Below are 19,219 nucleotides of genomic sequence, written 5' to 3'. Positions count from 1 at the left end.
ATCAACAGCAATCCTCTGGGGTGGGGAGATACTACCTGCTACATGAAGGAGTCTCTTTTCTAGCAACTGCAGAATCTAAAAAAGATTTAACCCAGGTTCTTAACTTAGTTTGTGCACCATGAACCTTGTCAGCATCTCTTGAAGCCATGGGCCCTTCTCAGAATGTTGATGGAATACAGTGGGTAACAAAAGAAACCAGTAATAAATACCATTTTCAAAATAGTTTCAAAGTTGTGACATGGTAGAATACATGCTTGTTTATTCCGATAATATATAACAAGAGCTACAGTTTATCAACGACTGTGGTTTCAAAGTGGGAGCAAATGTGAATGATCTATCTTCAGTGTCCGCAGTGTCATATGCAGATGTCTGCACTTCTAGTGGTGACTAACACGACTAACGTGGTTGGTTATGCCTGTGTTCATAACAGGAGGAAATGGTGGATCTCCTTTAGAGCTCAGTGAGATGGAAGATGTGTTTCTCCATCCAAGCTTGTGGACCCCCAGAGTCCCATCCACAGTGCCCAGGGCCGGGATCTCTGCTCTAAGTACCTGGAGAATCAAGGGTCTCAGTCACCGCTCAGGTCCATCCTTGGAAGGAGTTGGGTCCAGCAAGTGGCTGCCCTTCTGCATAAGGCCACAGTCCAGCTGCCTGTCCTCAGGGTATCTCATCGCCCCACTCGGGGCCTTTTGGGGAACTTGTTCTGTCCAGGCCCCGGGGTAGACCAGTGCACTCTCCTCAGGTTCGGGGCTCACTGCTTCCGCTCAAGTTGCTGTGTTCCCATCAGCTTTGCTTTATCTGATGATCTATTAACCTCTCCCTCAGGATCCTAAAGGACTCACAGGAACCCTGGGGAGGAGAAGGCCCGACTGGAGGCAAAGAGAGCCTCTGTCATATAAAAACTAGGATACTCAGGAGGTAAAATTGTGGGAAGAGAGTATAATCTTCATATGCATCTGAAAAGTTTTAAAAAAACCTAAAGTACTTCTGCATGTATCTTGGCCTGATAACCCCATAATCTCAGGAAACAACTGGCACGCAGAGCTTACTTATGATTTTGCTCAGGCCCAAGGTTGTGCCAGACACTTGCCTTCCCTTCTTCCCCTGCAGCTTCTATAAGGTTGAAAGGCTGGTGACCGTGTGTGATCCATCTCGCTGATATCGCCCTGCAAGAGGCCCCAGCCCTGGATCCAGAGCCTCACGGTCGACATGAACTGTTGGATGATCAGCGTTGCTCCCGGGCTGGGGTCACGGTCGACATGAACTGTTGGATGATCAGCGTTGCTCCCGGGCTGGGGCAGAAGTGATTACCCTTTCTCATCTGTTTCGGTCTTACTTGTCCACCTGCTGTGGACTTTCAGGCCCAGCTGGGTTTCTCTCTGCTCTATGTCTGTGGTTTATGAACTTTCACACAAGGGTCGGGAGGCTGCCTTCTGGTTCCAGCTGCTAGAATCTTGCTTTGTGATCATGGACAGTTCCTGCCCTCTCTGAATTTGAGTTCTGTCGCCAATGGGGGTGATACTTTCTAACTTGACGGAGGCCTAGGCTGGTTGTGAGCAGTGAATGAGATAATGGAGTATATAGAACTTCCTCCAAAAGTCAAAAGCCCTACATATGTACATGATGGCATCATAAAGTGCAAGTTATTTTAGTATAATTGTTTCTATGTGTCCTTTTCACTTCTTTAATCAAAATAGATAATTACATTTTCAAAGGTACTAGACTGATACCACTCTAATGCCAGAAAGTGAAGAGAAACTAAACAGCCTCTTGATTAGGGTGAAAGAGGAGAGTGAAAAAAAGCTAGGTTAAAACTCAACATTTAAAAACCAAGATCAGAGCACCCAGTTTCATCACTTTGCCATCACTTCATGGCAAATAGAAGGGGAAAAGTGGAAGCAGTGATAAATTTTATTTTCTTGGGCTCTAAAATCACTGCAGATGGTGACTGCAGCCATGAAATTAAAAGACACTTGCTCCTTGGAAGAAAAGCTATTACAAATCTAGACAGTGTATTAAAAAGCAGAGATACCACTTTGCTGACAAAGGTTCATATAGTCAAAGCTATGGTTTTTCCAGTGGTCATGTATGGATGTAAGAGTTGGACCATAAAGAAGGCTAAGAACTGAAGAATGATGCTTTTGAATTATGGTGCTGGAGAAGACTCTTGAGAGTCCCTTGGACTGCAAGGAGATGCAACCAGTCAATCCTAAAGAAAACCAACCCTGTATATTCATTGGAAGGACTGATGCTGAAGCTGAAGCCCCAGTACTTTGGCCACCTGATGCAAAGAGCCGACTCATTGGAAAAGACCCTGGTGCTGGGAAAGATTGAAGGCAAAAGGAGAAGGTGGGGGCAGAAGATGAGATGGTTAGATAGCATCACCGACTAAATGGACATGAACTTGAGCAAACTCTGGGAGATAGTGGAGGACAGAGGAGCCTGGCATGTTGTAGTCCATGGGGTCGCAAAGAGTTGGACATGACTTACCGACTGAACAAGGTACTAGGTTCTTAAGTAAATGATTCTTCTTCCTTTATTCCAATTTCAATTAGTCCTTTATTTAAAATATTTTCAACCTTTAAAAAATAAAACTTCATCTGTTCCAACAAACCAAATTATTTTTATTGCTTTTTAAAAACAATGTCCAAACATGTATTAAGCTTTCAAAACTAAGGCACACAGGTTATTTTTCACTGTTCATTCTCCAGCCTTTAACAGTTCAGTCCTGCCCAACTCCCACAAACAGTGGGTGGAATTTAGTGAAACATTTATTGTTTAACACCCAACAGAGAGCAGCTGGATCAGCTGCTTCCACAAATATCTTGGAAGAAGAAACTTCAGGGCTGGTAAAGTATGCTTCATCCTCAACCTCCCTAACTCCCAAATCTATTGCTGGAGGCCAGTTTCAAGTCTAGGCAACTCAAGTAAACAACTGACTATTGCGCATCTGCTATAAGGCACCATCTGCTTTAAAGAGATGAATTAAGACACACAACTGTTGCTTAGAAGGTAATTGATCTTTGGTCTTCAAGTCTCCCTGCACATGACAGACTGGGTTATTTCAGCAAATATGCACTGCTCCCTTTCCTGAGGGGGGCATCCTTCTCTGTCCCATTGATGGTCTTGGTCATGGTCATGGCCACGGTCATGGTCATGTGCCTTGTTAGGCTAATGGAGTCTTGGCAGATGTACTGGAAGCAGAAGCTGTAAGAGATACTACTTATTTACTCCCCCATCATGGAGTCCAGTGATTCCCCATGAGAAGAACATGCCTGGCTGCTGCAGTCCCTTCCGCCAAGGTCCCAGAATCAAATCTGAGACGATGAACGTGAGCGATGTGCGGAGCTAAGCCCAGAACTGACCTACACACATGTGAGGAAAAGAAATGCTGCTGGTTCAAAGCCATTGGGATTCTGGAGGGTGTTTGTTAATACTGCATCACTAGCCAAGAGTCAACTAAGACATCTCTACAATCCGCTTTACACTGATGTGTGAGATCAGACTGTCTCAGGGTCCTGCCCAAGCCTGGCACATAGGAGCTCAGTATAGACCCTCTTGCTCCACAGGTATAAAAAGGCTTCAGGGTGGCTGTCCCTGAATTCTTCCAGCCTTTCCTCCCATTTCACCCTCCTAAAGTCAGATTAGACATCCTGAGTGTTACAACCTGGTCAATTTTTTCTTTTTGTTTTTTTGGCCACCCTGTGTGGGATCTCAGTTCCTGAGCTGGGATTGAACCCGGGCCACGAGAGTGAAAGCCTGGAATCCTAACCACGAGGCCACCAGGGAATTCCTTCAAATATTTCTTTATGGTGTTAGTTCACTTGTTGTGAGTCGGCAGAAAACGCGTCAAGGGCAGGAAGCCCAACTTATACTTCTTTGCATTCTACTTACACATAGCAGCCAATGAAGAAATCCTTTTGGGTTAGTTGCAAACACTTGCTTTACAAAGCCTTCTGCAGATGTGGCCTGATTCCGCCACTTGACTCTCAACATCCACCCCTGGGCCCTGCTCTGGCCACTGAGCTTGGTGGACTTCTACCCATGTTGTCAGAGCATGTCAGTGTCCACCTGACACCAAGAGGACTATGGCCCTAAGGTGAGTTAGAGAAGAAACGCTAACACTGATGAATTTTCATCTGTAAAATTATACTTACAAAGCATGGCTTCCAACAGGCCTCAAAAGAAGGTAACCATTTTACTGATTTTTCAAGGTTGCAAGTTGGTTGCTGATCTTGCAAGTGATGAGCAATTCCCAGAACACCCAGGTGGCCTAACCTCAGTGGTGGAACCCACGGAGAGTCAGCGAGAGTCTGTTCCCATGGCTCTCAACCTTGACCATGCGTACGATCCCCACCTCCTTCTACTCCCCAGGCCTGGGTACTCCATCTTGAGGAATTTACATCTACTTACATATTCTTACATCCTTTTTTTTTTTTTTTTCTTACATCCTTAACAAACATGTTATGAAGGAACTTCTGAAAGCTAAGAGACTTTGTAGAATTTTATTTTGGTTATTGCCTCAAACATACCTCCATGCTTTCTCAATTTTAATTTTTTTGGAAGAAACTCTTGGTGGCAGAATATAGCGGGTCCTATTGCGGGAAAGGCATGTTGAGAAAGAGATGGCCAGAGAAGGGACCAGCTTGTCTGGATGCAATGAAAGAGTGTCTCCAGCTACAGTAGGAAGACTCCATGGAGGATGAGGGGAGCCAAGAGAAGAAGTGGGGGGACGGCCAGGAAGAGGATATGGAGGAGCAAACAGAAGAGATACTGGCTCCCACGAGACGGGAACCAACAGGGAAATACAGAAATGTGAACTGGTAGGAAGAGACAGGAAATGTACTGACAACCAAGAACAGTCTTAATCTGACATAAGAGGAGATGAAAAGTCTTCCAGGAAAGAATGTCATCTTACGGTCAAATGAGGTAGGAAGGTTACTTGGAATTCTGCCATCTGTCACTTGAGCTAATAACAATGAATCATTGATAATAAGTGACTTAATTAAGGCTCCTCACTTTCTGAGAAGGACTTGAGTTGCTCATAAGAGAACCGGGAATAAGTTAGTGCCAAAAATACACACCCCAAAGTTTCATTTACATTTTTGAGAGCTGGCTACATCTGGCTCTGCGTTTCCGTCTACCAATGAATAAGACCTTTTATGAACAAACGGCAGTCTTCCCCACGGCCATGAAATGAATTCCGGTTTCTCTACAATCTTGCACAGTGTGAGTTACATGACAATGACGGTAATATGCCTTGAAGTTATCTGTCATTTTGCAAGTTTCATTAAACCCTTGGTGCACTGCAATAGATTATCCATGAAAAGAAAAACCTCCTAGTTTGTTTTCGGCTAAAAGATCTCACATCTATATTTATTCATTTCAAGTTAAGAGTTGGAGACACAATTAGTGGCAAACGAAGCTCTCCAGAGAGGTCAGTGGATGGGAGAGGGTGAAAACATGATTAATAACTTGAATCCAGAAGTACTAATTAAGGTGGATGAACTTAGAGCCTGTCACACAGAGTGAAGTAAGTCAGAAAGACAAAAATAAATATCATATATTAATGCATATATATGGAATCTAGAAAAATGGTACTGATGAACCTATTTTCAGGGCGGGAATAGAGACCTAGCCGTAGAGAACGGACTTGTGGGCACAGTGGGGGAAGAAGAGGGTAGGCCAAATTGAAAAAGTAGCATTAACATATAAACACTATCATGTGTAAAATAGACAGCTAGTGGGAAGCTGCTATGTAACACAGGGAGCCCAGCCTCACACTCTGTGAATGATAAAGAGGGATGGGATGGGAGGAGGGAGCGGGGCTCAAAGGAGAGGATATATATACACAAAATTATGACTGATTCGCACTGTTATACAGCAGAAATCAACACAACACTGTAAAACAATTATTCCCGAATTTTTTAAAGAAAGCACTAATGAGGTTGTTTGATATTTTTTAGTTACAGGACCTGTTGCTTAAACGAAAAAGGATAAAACTCCAGACCCTAGGAAAAAAGAAACGGAAATAAAGGTTAACACAAAGGGAAAGGAAACCCTCAGGAACAGAACAGAATCCATGTGCCACTACAGAAAGCTTAGGGGCAGCCTCCACATGAACTGTAAAGATTATACCGTTTCCAATAATCAGGCAGGAGGAGAAGATGCGATGGTTGAATGGTATCATCAACTCAACCGACATGAGTCTGAGCAAACTCCAGGAGATGGTGGAGGACAGGGAAGCCTGGTGTGCTGCAGTCCATGGGACTGCAAAGAAACATGACTGAGTGACTAAACAACGTTTTCCAAAATGGTATTGGTAATCAAACTGGGTATGTTTTATCTTGTCTCCTGCCTCAAACTGTGTTTAATGTATACCTAAGTTTGTGGAGAGAATGTCTCATTTCAATCTGTTATTTCCACTTCATTGCTTTCCCTCTTTCAGTCATACCAGAAGTCTATCTTTTGGCTGTTTATTTGCCAAAGAATTAGATCTGGTACTGTTTTTATTTTTCTGTTCTCTAGGTCATTAATGGTTTCCTTCCTGTTTTTCTAAAGTTTGTTTTGCTATTCTTTTCTTCTGTCTTCTTGAGACGGCCGCTATGTTCCTTTATTGGCTTCTAAATCCAGTTTTGTTTTGTTTTGTTCTAGACTTTTCTAAACTTTTCATTTCATTGGCCATCCAGCATCCAAGTAAACTTCCTGTTTGTAGAGAATCCCAGAATAGACAGGAGGTGGGCCCCACCCTCCACCCCCATGGGGGTGGAGCAGCTCCCTCCTCCCCTCATTGGTCACCTGAGTGTGGAAATGAAACAGGTGATCACCCGAGTGTGGAAATGAACCAGGTCCAGGTGCTCCCTCCCCACCCCAACCTCTGCCTCCAGAGCCCACGCTCCCTGCAGACAGAGTCTCGGCTCAAAGCCGATGGCAGCAGCAGAGTCAAAACTGGGTGGTGGCTCCGCAGACATCCTGCTTGTTGTGCCTGCGCCTCCTGGGACATTCTACCGCAGGTGTGACTCGCTGCGCTCAGCCACCCAGCCTCCCCTGGCTCCTCCTGGGAGCCTGGTTTTGCAGCCTCCAACTTCATTTCGACAAGCTACCTGATAACGTTCCAAATCATTCCTTCTCATGGAGTTCTGTTTTGCGTTGTTCTTATTGTTGCTTTCCAGCTATTTCACCATTGCCATTTTGGAATCTTTGTCACCCACGAGCTGATGAAAAGGTTCTTAAAAAGACACTGCAATTTGGGACTTCCCTGGCGGTCCAGTGGTTCAGAACCTGCCTTGCAATGCAGGAAATGTGGGTTCGATTCCTGGTTGGGGAACTAAGATCCCACATGCCGTGGGGGCAACCGAGCCCGTGTGCCGAAACTACAGAACCTGCACGCTACAACAAAAGATCCCACTTGTCACAACTTAAGACTCAATGCAGTCAGATAAATAAATAAAAATCACTCCTGAAAAAACCATTACAATTGGTTAGGTTTGTGTATTTATATTTTTTGTGGTTGATTTCTATTACTAGTTCTATTGTTGTGTCATTAGATGATACACTGTGAAGTACCTAATGGCTTGCAGGAGGTTAGGAATTTTTGTGCAGCTACTATGATCAATTTTGCTAATGTTCCACAATCAGTTAAAAAACATCAGCATACTTTGTCAAAACAGTTCAACATGGATTTATCAACTATATTGATACCTTTTATTTTCTTACTTTTATTTTGTTTACCTGAGCCAACAAAACCAGAGGTATTGTTTCTCACTAGCATGATGTTTATACCAAACTTTCCTTGCATTTTCTAACAATTTTTACTTTAGGTATTTTGATGCAATATTATTTGATGTACATATGCTGATGCCTAAATTTTTAAATAAACTCTTTATGCATGTAAAATTACTCTTTTTGATCCATGTAACATGATAAATACAATACCTTCTGTGTTGAATTCTCTTTGGTCTGTTCTTAATAGTGATTCTTGGGGACTGTATTTTATTTTGAAGCATCTAGTTACTAGTACAGTGCCTGACACATAGGAGCTCATTACACATCAGTAAAAAGCGAGGATACTGGAAGCCAGGAGGGGCACCATAAATCCCTGGGTTCTTTTGGTCCCTAGGAAGATAGAAATGCTAGCTTGCTGCATTCTCTTCAAATGATACACTTTCCTATGGAAAATGAATACCCTCTCAGCATACCCAGATAGTTAAAAAGAAATTCCAGAGTGTTGCCCTACACCAGAGGTAGCTATGATTCTAGATCTCAAATATACCAGCCCTCTTAACACTGAATACCGCTGTGAGCACAGCCCAGTACAGTGACTGGGCTCAGCGGAAAAGACATCTGCAGCTCTGGCTCAGAGACCCGTATCACAGAGGAAGCATCTGGACGGACAGGAGGGGACACTGTGGGGAAGGGAGAGCACAGTAAAGAGCCCACGGGAGAAAGAGCGAGCATTTAAAGATGCCCATTAAGGGGCTTCCCTGGTGGTCCACTGGTTAAGACTGCCTTCCAATGCGGGGGGTGTGGGTTCCATATCTGGTCTGGAAGATGGGATCCCATCTGCCTCTTGGTCAAAAGGTCAAAACAAAAAAACAGAAGAAATACTGTCAACAAACTCAATAAAGACTTTAAAAAAAATGGTCCACACCAAAAAAACACCTTCAAAAAAAAAAAAAAAAGAACAATTAAACTCTTCCAAAACAAAAATTACTGGGCACTGAGTCCCAGCACAGGGTGTCTGGAGGCTCACTGTGCCATCCACACCAGAAGGGACAGAAGGGGATGGGAGAAAAAGGGACCAGGGCATCTGCTGTGCGAGGGAAGAGGCCTGCAGGGCTGACACAATGCGAGGGCTTCACGCATCACCTCCTCCGGCCTCACGGCGCCTCCAGATGTGGCGTCTCAGAGAAAGACGGGCTCCCCTCTGCCTGGATGAGGCGGAAGGCTGGGGACCCAGGTTCTGCTGCTTTCATACTGAGATGGTCAAAATCAGACAGGCTCTCGTAGATCAGGCTTGCAAAGGTTTGCAATGCTCCTTCTCAGTATTTGGCAAACCTAATTTAGTTCACAGTGTGTGAATAAATTACTTTCAAGTAAGTCCTTTTTTATTACAGGTTTAGGTTGTGTTAAAAAAAAAATACTAAATTCCAGGGGAAGCTGCTGGCTATTCCAACACTGGCCCAGAGTCCACCAAAGGACAGACTTCTCTGAAAGGGTCCACCCTGCTCAAGGGTGGGGGGAGGCAGAGGGGGCTTACTTGCAGCTAGTAAGTACAGAGTGAGCCTGAGAAGACCTCCCCAGGGCAGCTTCTGCTTTCCAGCTCCTTCTGTTACTCTCCTTTAAATGACCTGAGGGCTCCTAGGGGTCTGAGCGAACAGAGATGCCCCCTCAGCCCCAGCTGTATAAAAATGTTTAATAACATCAAAAATTGCCTGGATGAACAAACAACCCCAAACACTCTGTTTCAAATGTGCAGAAGCAATTTGATGGCAACACAAAGAGACAACAGGAGAGAAACAGAGATGAAAAGAGACAAAGTCAGAGAGAGGGAGAGAGAATGTATTCATTTCTGCAGCTGCAGATCATGGAAAGCCTCCCAGATTACAGGAAAACAAGGGGGCTCCCATGGCTCATGATGACAGTCTCATTCTACAGTTAACCTGGGAGCACTGCAGCAGCCTGCTCCCACTACGCACGGTAACAACACTTGGCTGGCAGGCCCTTTGTGAGACCTCGGTGTGCACCAGGTCCATGCGTGCTGGGCACTGTCTCGCTTCATCCGTAGAAGAAACCTACAAGGCAGTACTGGGATCATCCCATCTTACAGATGTGGAAACAGTTGAGGGTAACCTGCCCAGGTTCCAATATTATCCAAGGGCAGGACCAGGACCCAGTCCTGGGCATCTGTCCTTAGAGCCGTGTCCCAACCCCCTGGCTCTGCTAACCTGTTCTGTTAGCAACAGAGTGTGCTCCCCCAAAAGCTTTTCCCTCAGCCCTCGACTACAACTACAGAGCCCCTACGACTTTCCTCTCATCCCAAACTTACTTAACAAAGAAAAACACGCTTTGGGAAGCTGCATTTTCTTCTCTCCTCTCCTAGTGCAAAGTGACATTGATTTGCATGCCTAGGAAGGACCTACCTGAGCCCATGTATTACCATGGAAGGGAAGCCACATGTTCGAACGCTGGCTTTCAGCACATCATTGTACTTTTTTTCCCCTGGCTGCAAAAAGTTGAATTCTTTCAATTAAAAACTTGCCATCTAAAAATAAAGTGGTGGCAAACTCTGCAATTATACGTCTCCGTTGGAGACAACTGCTTTCCACTCTATTTTCCCAAATGGACGAGGTCCAATTTGTTGGTCAGCTAATGGGTCACACCAAAGGTCCAAATGTAGTGTAATGAACTCGAAAGCCAAAATGACGTAGGTCTGAGTCACTGTGTGGTTGTTCCCCGAGTGCAGCAAGTACACTTACTTTCCATCAGCTGTGTGCTATTCCTCTCACCTGTCCTCCACAGAGCGGGGCCCTGATTACAGTTTGCCCACTTCCATCCCAAGGACCGTCAAGTGAAGCTTAGAGGCAGCTACTGGCAATGTGCTCCTTGTCTAGTTCCCTCCTCTGAGCCCACCCCAAACCTTCCCCCTTCCTCTCCTTTCCCCTTGTGGCTCTGCATCTTCCCATTCCAGGACGGCATCAGGCCTGCTTGTGGAGTTCTGGGTTACCATGGTGACGTGGAGTTACCAGAAAGGTTGCTCAGAACCTATCAGAAGGGCTCCTGGACACTACAGACTGGTGGCTCTTACTGTCTCACTGGGAGTTTCTACTGGCTCAGCTGGTAAAGAATCTGCCTGCAATGCAGGAGACCCGGGCTCGATTCCTGGGTTGGGAAGATCCCCGGGAGAAGGAAATGGCAACCCACTCCAGTATTCTTGCCTGGAAAATCCCATGGACAGAGGAGCCTAGCAGGCTACTGTCCCTGGGGTCGCAAGAGTTGGATATGACTTAGCAATTAAAACCACCACAGAAGTATACCATTAACTAGATGAATAATTCTGGTAAGAGGATTTTACGTCTAATACATCAGGGTTCTTTAAGGGTTCTTAAACCAATGGTGGAGGGAACAAACAAGAGAATTTGATGAACTTTCAGAAAGTGTTTTATGATATAATCGAAGAGAATTTTAAAACACTATGAGACAGAAAGGAACATTTTATCATGATCAGGAATCTACCCTACAGATGGAATACAAACAAACAAATAGAAACAGTCTAGCAATGGGTAAACACGTTTATAAATGATAAAAAAAAAAAAGAGAGAGAGAGAGATGCCCCATAAACTCCTCAGGCCTGTAGGTAACCACTCCCTCCCTGTAAATGTCAATGGGAACAAGTCATTAGACTTCCAGGAGAAGATACATAAAATAATAGAAGATTTTTAGGTGAAAGAGTATAAGTTACATATTATCCCATCATATAATATTCCATCATGTAATCCCAAAATTACAACCCAAGAAAGGATCCCGTGAATCCCTATGGATTGTTTCCCTGAAGATATTTAAGCTACCGGGTTGCTTTGGCTTCAGTGCCCTCAAGATGGGCATGGGATGGTCACAGGGGTTGCAGTCACCCGGAAGGGTATCAGAAATCACACAAAGGCATCTTGTGACCTTGTAGAAACCCTGGTATGTGTCCTCACGTAGAGGACCAGGGACAGGTTTGGTCATCATACCTGCAGAGGGCTACAGCAGACCAAGATAATGGCCAGAGAAAGCCAATCAGAAGTGTCAAGAGAGCAGCAGTAATAACAGAGTAACAGCTAACAACCACAGAGAATTTGGCAAAGGCCAGGCACTAGGCTGAGTGCTTTGTACACTTTAACTCATTTGCTCTCTCAGTTGTCCCATGAGGTAGGCACTGCTACTGACGTCATTGCAGAGATAAGAAAACCAAGGAATACAGAGTTGGGGTAGCTCGTCTAAATCACAAAGCTAGTATTTGTACCCAGGTCATTGGGTGCCAGATTTCAGGCTCTTAACTGGTTCTTACACACGAGAAAGACAACAAAATTCCATGATGTTTTGCTGGGGAGGCAAAGGCTAACAGTAATTTTTCCAAGTTAATAAAACCAAGAAAAGGTCTGAGAGGGAAAACACAGATTTCTACCAAATTGTAGATTATCATTAAAGTTAGGATAAAGTAAATTTCAGACCAATAAACAAAACAGCTTTGCACAGCAGGAAACACATTATATAATTTTTTTTTTCTGAAGAAGAATCAAGACCACAAACTCTAATAGGCTTGGAAAATGTTAGCAATCGCTTATGTGTTACTAAGGGGGACAAGGTTTGTTCTGAGATGTTCTGTCTTTTCAGGTGTGAGGTTAACAGGATTTCCATGCCTGTTTTCCCAGGAAAGTCCCTGGTTATTTCTGTTAGAGGCAGACTATGGGACTGAAGACATGTGGGTCTTCCCCCATGTGGCAAAGTTGTGGTCCCTTATTACCCTTCCTGTCACTTGGGGCTTCCACCATCTTCTTGCCAACTTCATCTCTGAGACGCTCCATCCTGGGGCAGAGTAACGGTCTACAAGTGTAGGTAACATCTCTCGGTGTGATGGGATGAGCTTGCCAAGTAATTCCCAGAGGCTGGGACCCATATAGAAGCAGAAATCCTGTGCTGCGCTGCTGGCAACCGAACATCAAGGCTAAGCCTTACAGCTGAGGCCCTCTGTGCTCCACTGTGATTCCTCTGCCTGTTTCCTAGCCTGTCCTGGAGGAAGCAAGCTGACAGCAAGGGCAGATCTTGGTGGTCTCTGGGAAGAGTAACAACCTAACTGTGGGCCCAGCAGTCTCTGGGCCTTTGCCCCTTTTCCTCTCCTTAGGCTTCCATGGCCTCCAGCTCCCCAAGCAGAATGCCTTGTGAAGAGCTAGGAGAATCCAGCTACACACATGGCCAGCTCCTCCGGCAATGGAGGGTCTACAGGTATCATGGTTTTATTTCAAGTGTCTGCTGATCTGGAACCTCCAAGGAACAAGAACCCCCACTCTGGTGAGTATTCCTGGGAGGAGAAGACCTGGGGCACCTGCTGTCCTAGGGATGTGCTGCAGGATGTAAAAAGAAAAAAAAAGAGATCCAGCAATGCTAGGCTTGGTGAAGGGGATCAGCGGCAGACCGTTGATCAGATCAGAGGCAACAGGACTGAAATAACTATTACCCAGTTGCTTAGTTTTGAAGGATTAAAGAGACACGCATGCTGGCTCTCTTTAAGCACAAGGCCTGGTCAAAGGAAATCAGGCTACTCCATCAGCTGCAGACATTTTAGCACAAGCCTTAAAGGTGGAACAGAGGCAATTTTGGCTTTCACTCACCTACGCAGTTATCGCAAAGGCTACAGTGAGAGGCACGAGGGGGCCGGAAAATCTTGCAGGTGAAACAATATTTAAGTTTCACAGTCTGGCCATTGATGATGACTTCTTTGGTTCTGGGAGGTGGGCGGTACCCCCCTGAACTGGTGCCGTTTGCGATATCTGTGGAGAAAAGAAAAAAAAGAGCACAGGCGCTTAACACAACACGTGAACTCTGCAGGATCCTGCCCCCAGGCGGCCTGGAGTCTGCATTTCCAAGTGCAAGGCCCGCAGGCACCTGACCCCGGACACACAAATACGGTAGGACACAGAGCGCTGGCCTTTCCGCGGCTTCGGCGCTTGGGGCTGCAATTAGGAGTCCAGACACGTGGGAGAGACCATGTGACTGAGCTCTGGCCAATGGGGTGCCACACACGTGGCCCTGCCCAGCCAATGGGCGCATCCCCTGAGCCACACCCACTCTTCCCGCGCTCCATCCCAGGTCACCTTGGAGACACAAACGGCGGGGGGCCCAGAATGACTATGCGCTAGAGGGCCGCCCCTGTGACTGCCTCACGGAGCCATACTGTTACTTGTGCACGAAAATCCTTCCCCAGTTAGCGTTGTCCTAATTAACGGTGTTCAGTCCCTTCCCTGGAGAAGGAAATGGCAACCCACTCCCGTATTCTTGCCTGGAGGATCCCATAGACAGAGGTGCCTGGTGGGCTACAGTCCATGGGGTCACAAGGAGTCAGACACGACTGAGTGACTAACGCACTTTCAGTCCCTAAGTCTCGAACTCTTTGCGACCCCATGGACCATAGCCTGCCAGGCTCCTCTGTCCATGGGATTCTCCAGGCAAGAATGCTGGAGTGGGTTGCCATGCCCTCCTCCTGGGGACCTTCCCGACTCAGGGATTGAACTCACATCTCATGCATCTCCTGCATTGGCAGGCAAGTTCTTTACTACTTAGCGCCACCTGGGAAGTCTCAACTAAATCATTAAGTGTACATTAAAAAACATTAATTTCTATAGTTTATTGTTTGACCAGCATCTGTAATTTTTTTAAAACCAGTTTTCATAATGTTGAAGAAAATACTATTTTTTTGAAGTTTATTCTAATCTTATATCCTGGCTCTCCTCCCCAAGTTCACATGAGAATCACCCAGGGAGCTTCTCAAACTCTGCTAGCACAGGGACCTGCCCCAGATCCAGTAAATCAGAAGTGCCTCTGGTGACTGTAATGTGCTGTAGGGTTGAGAACCCCTGCTCCGCAGGAAGATAAAACAGTCTTCTCATCTAGACCCCTCACAGCCATAAAGAATTGAGGGCAGCTAGCAGTGGAAACAGGAGGCCACGGGTCAATGGAGAAGAGGGAGAACATCCGTGAGGGCTTCAGCTGAGACTCTATGGCTTTTAAACAGGTGGAGCAGAGCCTGGTGGGTGGAGGGAATCTTGGGAAACTTCACGGTGTTCTTCGAAAACAGAGATGGAAACACTAAAGGTTCATTTAACTCAGACACTGTCAGACAGTGACAGCTGCAACATACTTTTGGTAAATTTCCAAAGAGATAGGAAGGAGTCCCATGATCCACTCAGCTCTCCCCCAACCCCCACCCGACAAAGTCAACCTGGGCAGGAATTGCATGGAGAGCTTTCAAAACTACTGATGCTACTGACCCGTCCTCAGATATATATATATATATATATATATATATATATATATATATATTCTCATGTCCTTGGAGGGGTGCAACCTGCCATCAGAAGTTTCAAGAGCTCCTCATGTATGGAAATTTGCAGCCAAAGCTGAGAACCACCATTGCAGGGCCTGGTCACTGCGGTCCACGAAGTATCCCCACTGTCTGAGAGCTTGTCAGAGAAGTGAACTGTCTCTCAGTCCCACCCATAGCTACTGAGGTCACCGTGCCCCCTCCCCGCCAGGGGGGAGGGTGTCATACACCCTCAAGTTTGAGAACCTAGCCCCCGGATGCCTGTAAACACTGCCCATCCACACATCACATGCGCCTCTTAACCTCACGTTTTGTACCCTGTACACTCATGTACGGAGAAGGAAAGGGCAACCCACTCCAGTACTCTTGCCTGGAGAATCCCAGGGATGGGGGAGCCTGGTGGGCTGCCGTCTATGGGGTCGCACAGAGTCGGACACGGCTGAAGCGACTTAGCAGCAGCAGCAGCAGCACACTCATGTACATGGTAGAAGGCTGCACTTACAGAACACAGAAACCTAGAAAAACTTTGTGGGCAGGAGGGGGCCGCTTCACACAGCACAGTCAGCCCCCCAAGCGTTTTCACACAGAGAACCTGGTGACCTGGAACAGCCAATGGTCTCTGCAGAGCGGCACCCTCAGGGCCTCCAGGCTGCTCTCATTCACAGCATTCACAAGTCATGGTTTCAGGAGGTGCCCCATTTACCGCAGTCTTTTTTTTCATCCCCCTCTCCTAACTCTCCAAGACCTTATTGTGCTCTTTCCATCTTCAGTTCAGTTCAGTCTCTCAGTCATGTCCGACTCTTTGCGACCCCTTGGACTGCAGCACACCAGGCCTCCCTGTCCATCACCAACTCCCAGAGCTTGCTCAAACTCATGTCTATCGAGTCAGTGATGCCATCCAACCATCTCATCCTCTGTTGTCCTCTTCTCCTCCTGTCTTCAATCTTTCCCAGCATCAGGGTCTTTTCCAATGAGTCAGTGCTTCAAATCAGGCGACCAAATTATTGCAGCTTCAGCATCAATCCTTCCAATGAATAGTCAATCCTTTAGGATTGACTGGCTTGATCTCCTTGATCTCTTCAAATCTTAGACAATTCTTAAAAAAAATTTTTTTTTTTTAATTCTTATAGTGAATGGGTAAATGGCACGAAGCAGGGACAGGGAGAGAGTGAGGAACAGCCCTTCTACTTTACCTCTTCACTGAGGACAGTCATTCTACTTGGAATAAAGAAACAGCGGGACTGTTATTATAAACCAAGAACTCTGGGTGATCTTGCCAGGCAGGACACCCTCTCTTGGCATATCCCCCACCTGCCTGGCACCCCAAGTGTCTGCCCCATGAAATGACAATGAGTTCAGCAGGCACCAGAGAAGCACCAGCTCCCAAAGCGTGGATACTGGGAAGAGGGTGGCATCCCAACTGATTCTGTGATGAGAAAACAAAGTGTACTTCCTGGAGCATCAGAGTAAAAATAACTGGCTTTGAACATAATCGAAGATAAGGTCAGAGCTCTTCCAGTGCCAACGGAATGCCACTGAGGTCTAAATTAATTATGACTTTGCCTCACTAGCCTTATGTCAGCTGTGAAATCTACTGTATCTCTTTAGCTCTTGCAAACATGGAAAACTAGAAAAACTAGGAAAACCAGAGAGTCAGTTAGAGGTCTTTTTTTAATTTGTTTATTTATTTTACTTTACAATATTGTATTGGTTTTGCCATACATTGACTTGAATCCTCCATGGGTGTACATGTGTTCCCCATCCTGAACACCCCCTCCCGCCTCCCTCCCCATCCCATCCTTCTGGGTTGATAGAGGTTTAAAAGTAACAATAACCCAATCAATAACACTTGTGTTACTTTAACCAGAAAAGTTTAAAAACTGCTTTGCCAAGAAAAATATTTTAAGAAGCAGGGATGACAAACTTATTCATACTAGAATGACTCCTTAAAAAAGCCTAGTTTTAATATCAAGTGTGCTGTCTCTACAGTCGTGTCTGACTCTGCGACCCCATGGACTGTAGCCCTCCAGGCTCCTCTGTCCATGGGATTCTCCAGGCAAGAACACTGGAGTGGGTTGCCATTCCTTTCTCCAGGGGGATTTTCCCGACCCAGGGATGGAACCTGCATTTCTCACGCCTGCTGCATTGGCAGGCGGGTTCTTCACTAGCGTCACCTGGGAAGCTGAATGATTTACCTTTATAAATGATTCCCTATTTAATATATGCAAAATACCGCACCAGAGGCAATGAAGGACCCATAAACAACAGAGATGACGCGTGAAGAGCGGTGAGCAAGGGGTCCTGCTGGACTGTTTGATGAGCCGTGAGTCCCCCGCCACCCCTGGCCTGCTGTCCTCCCAGCCTTCAGAGCCTGCTTCCTAAGTGCACATCTGGTGATGGAGACCCCCCCACCCCTGCCTCTGGTGACGCACCAAGGTCATCTGTGCAGGCTGGTCCTTCTCTTCCTGCTGCACAATCTCACCCAAGTCCGGGGCTGTGGCCTCCTTGGGCCCCAGAACAGGCCTCGCTGTTCAGGCTCCCAGCATCTCTTCTCTGCTCAGGCCATCCTGAGCTCTGGATGTGCCTCATCCTAGACGGTCCACTTCAAGCTTCTCCTGTGCAAACGCGCTGAGGGCACTCACTTCCTTGGGCTCTCACTGCACTTGACAGCGTGTTTATCCAGCCAGCAGATCTATGTCGTGCTCGAAGGTGCCAGCCCGGTGCTGGCAGCTGGGGATGTTGCAGGAATGTAACAGCTGGAGAGGCTCGCAGGCCCGAGGGGAGACCCTCTGCTGGGGTGGTGACCACGAGGGTTTATCTCCGAGTCTTCCCCCAGATGTGGTGCCGGGAGGGGGACAAGGCCTGACTGCTTTCATGTTCCTGCTGTCTTGCAGAGGGTCCAGCACACAGTAGGTCCCCAAGAACTGCCTGCTGAATGGAAGACCGATTGTCCTGGCTGGTCTGGAGGAAGGATGCTGGGAAGCACGGGATCGGTATCCCCGGGCCTGCACGCCCACCAGTCAAAGTCACACAGCTCGGGGACTCGCCCCGCCCCAGGAGCTCCTCTCTCAAGGTCCTTTTGGGGCTGTTGCTCCTCTTTACTGGTCCTCTCTCTCTCTTTCTAAAAACATTTGATTGCTTCAGGTCTTAACTGTGGCACGCAGAATCTCTCTAGTTTCTCCAAGGCATGTGGGATCATAGTTCCCCAGCCAGGGACTGAACCCACATCCCTGCATTGCCAGGCAGATTCTTAACAAGTGGGCCACCAGAGAAGCCCCTTTACATGTCCTCCTTATACCTTTTGCTGGTCCAGAGACCCATTTAGTCATCACCACCTGGAAGGGGCAGGCAATATGGATAGCTGTGTATCTCAGTTCAGTTCAGTTCAGTCACTCAGTCATGTCCGACTCTTTGTGACTCCATGGACTGCAGCACACCAGGCTTCCCTGTCTATCACCAACTCCCGGAGTTTACTCAAACTCATGTCCATCGAGTCAGTGATGCCATCCAACCATCTCATCCTCTGTCGTCCCCTTCCCCTCCTGCCTTCAATCTTTCCCAGCATCAGGGTCTTTTCAAATGAGTCAGCTCTTCACATCAGGTGGCCAAAGTACTGGAGTTTCAGCTTCAGTATCAGTCCTTCCAATGAATATTCAGGACTGATTTCATTTAGGATGGACTTGTTGGATCTCCTTGCAGTCCAAGGGATTCTCAAGAGTCTTCTCCAACACCACAGTTCAAAAGCATAAATTCTTCGGCGCTCAGCTTTCTTTATAGTCCAACTCTCACATCCATGCATGACTACTGGGAAGACCATAGCTTTGACTAGACAGACCTTTGTTGGCAAAATAACGTCTCTGCTTTTTAACATGCTGTCTAGGTTGGTCATAGCTTTTCTTCCAAGGAGCAAGTGTCTTTTAATTTCATGGCTGCAGTCACCATCTGTAGTGATTTTGGAGTCCAAGAAAATAAAGTCTGTCACTGTTTCCATTCTTTCCCTATCTATTTGCCATGAAGTGATGGGACCGGATGCTATGATCTTAGTTCTCTGAATGTTGAGTTTTAAGCCAGCTTTTCCACTCTCCTCTTTCACTTTCATCAAGAGACTCTTTAGTTCTTCTCAGTGTATCTCAGGGTACA

General features: G+C 46.4%; 1 protein-coding gene across 4 annotated transcripts in view; it reads right to left on the bottom strand.

The window, feature by feature from the left end:
• ZDHHC14 (zinc finger DHHC-type palmitoyltransferase 14) overlaps positions 1 to 19,219 on the bottom strand; it is a 275,105-nt gene that overhangs the window by 60,526 nt on the left and 195,360 nt on the right. For all 4 annotated transcript variants that reach the window (XM_061130484.1, XM_061130486.1, XM_061130485.1 and 1 more), the window contains exon 3: positions 13,371 to 13,529. In XM_061130484.1, the coding sequence (XP_060986467.1) occupies positions 13,371 to 13,529 (159 nt within the window). The remainder of the gene's footprint in view (positions 1 to 13,370; positions 13,530 to 19,219) is intronic.

This window comes from Dama dama, chromosome 26 (assembly GCF_033118175.1).
Source record: "Dama dama isolate Ldn47 chromosome 26, ASM3311817v1, whole genome shotgun sequence".
Lineage (NCBI taxonomy): Eukaryota > Metazoa > Chordata > Mammalia > Artiodactyla > Cervidae > Dama > Dama dama.
The sequence above is the reverse complement of the archived record's forward strand: the minus strand, read 5'-3'. Positions and strand labels throughout refer to the sequence as shown.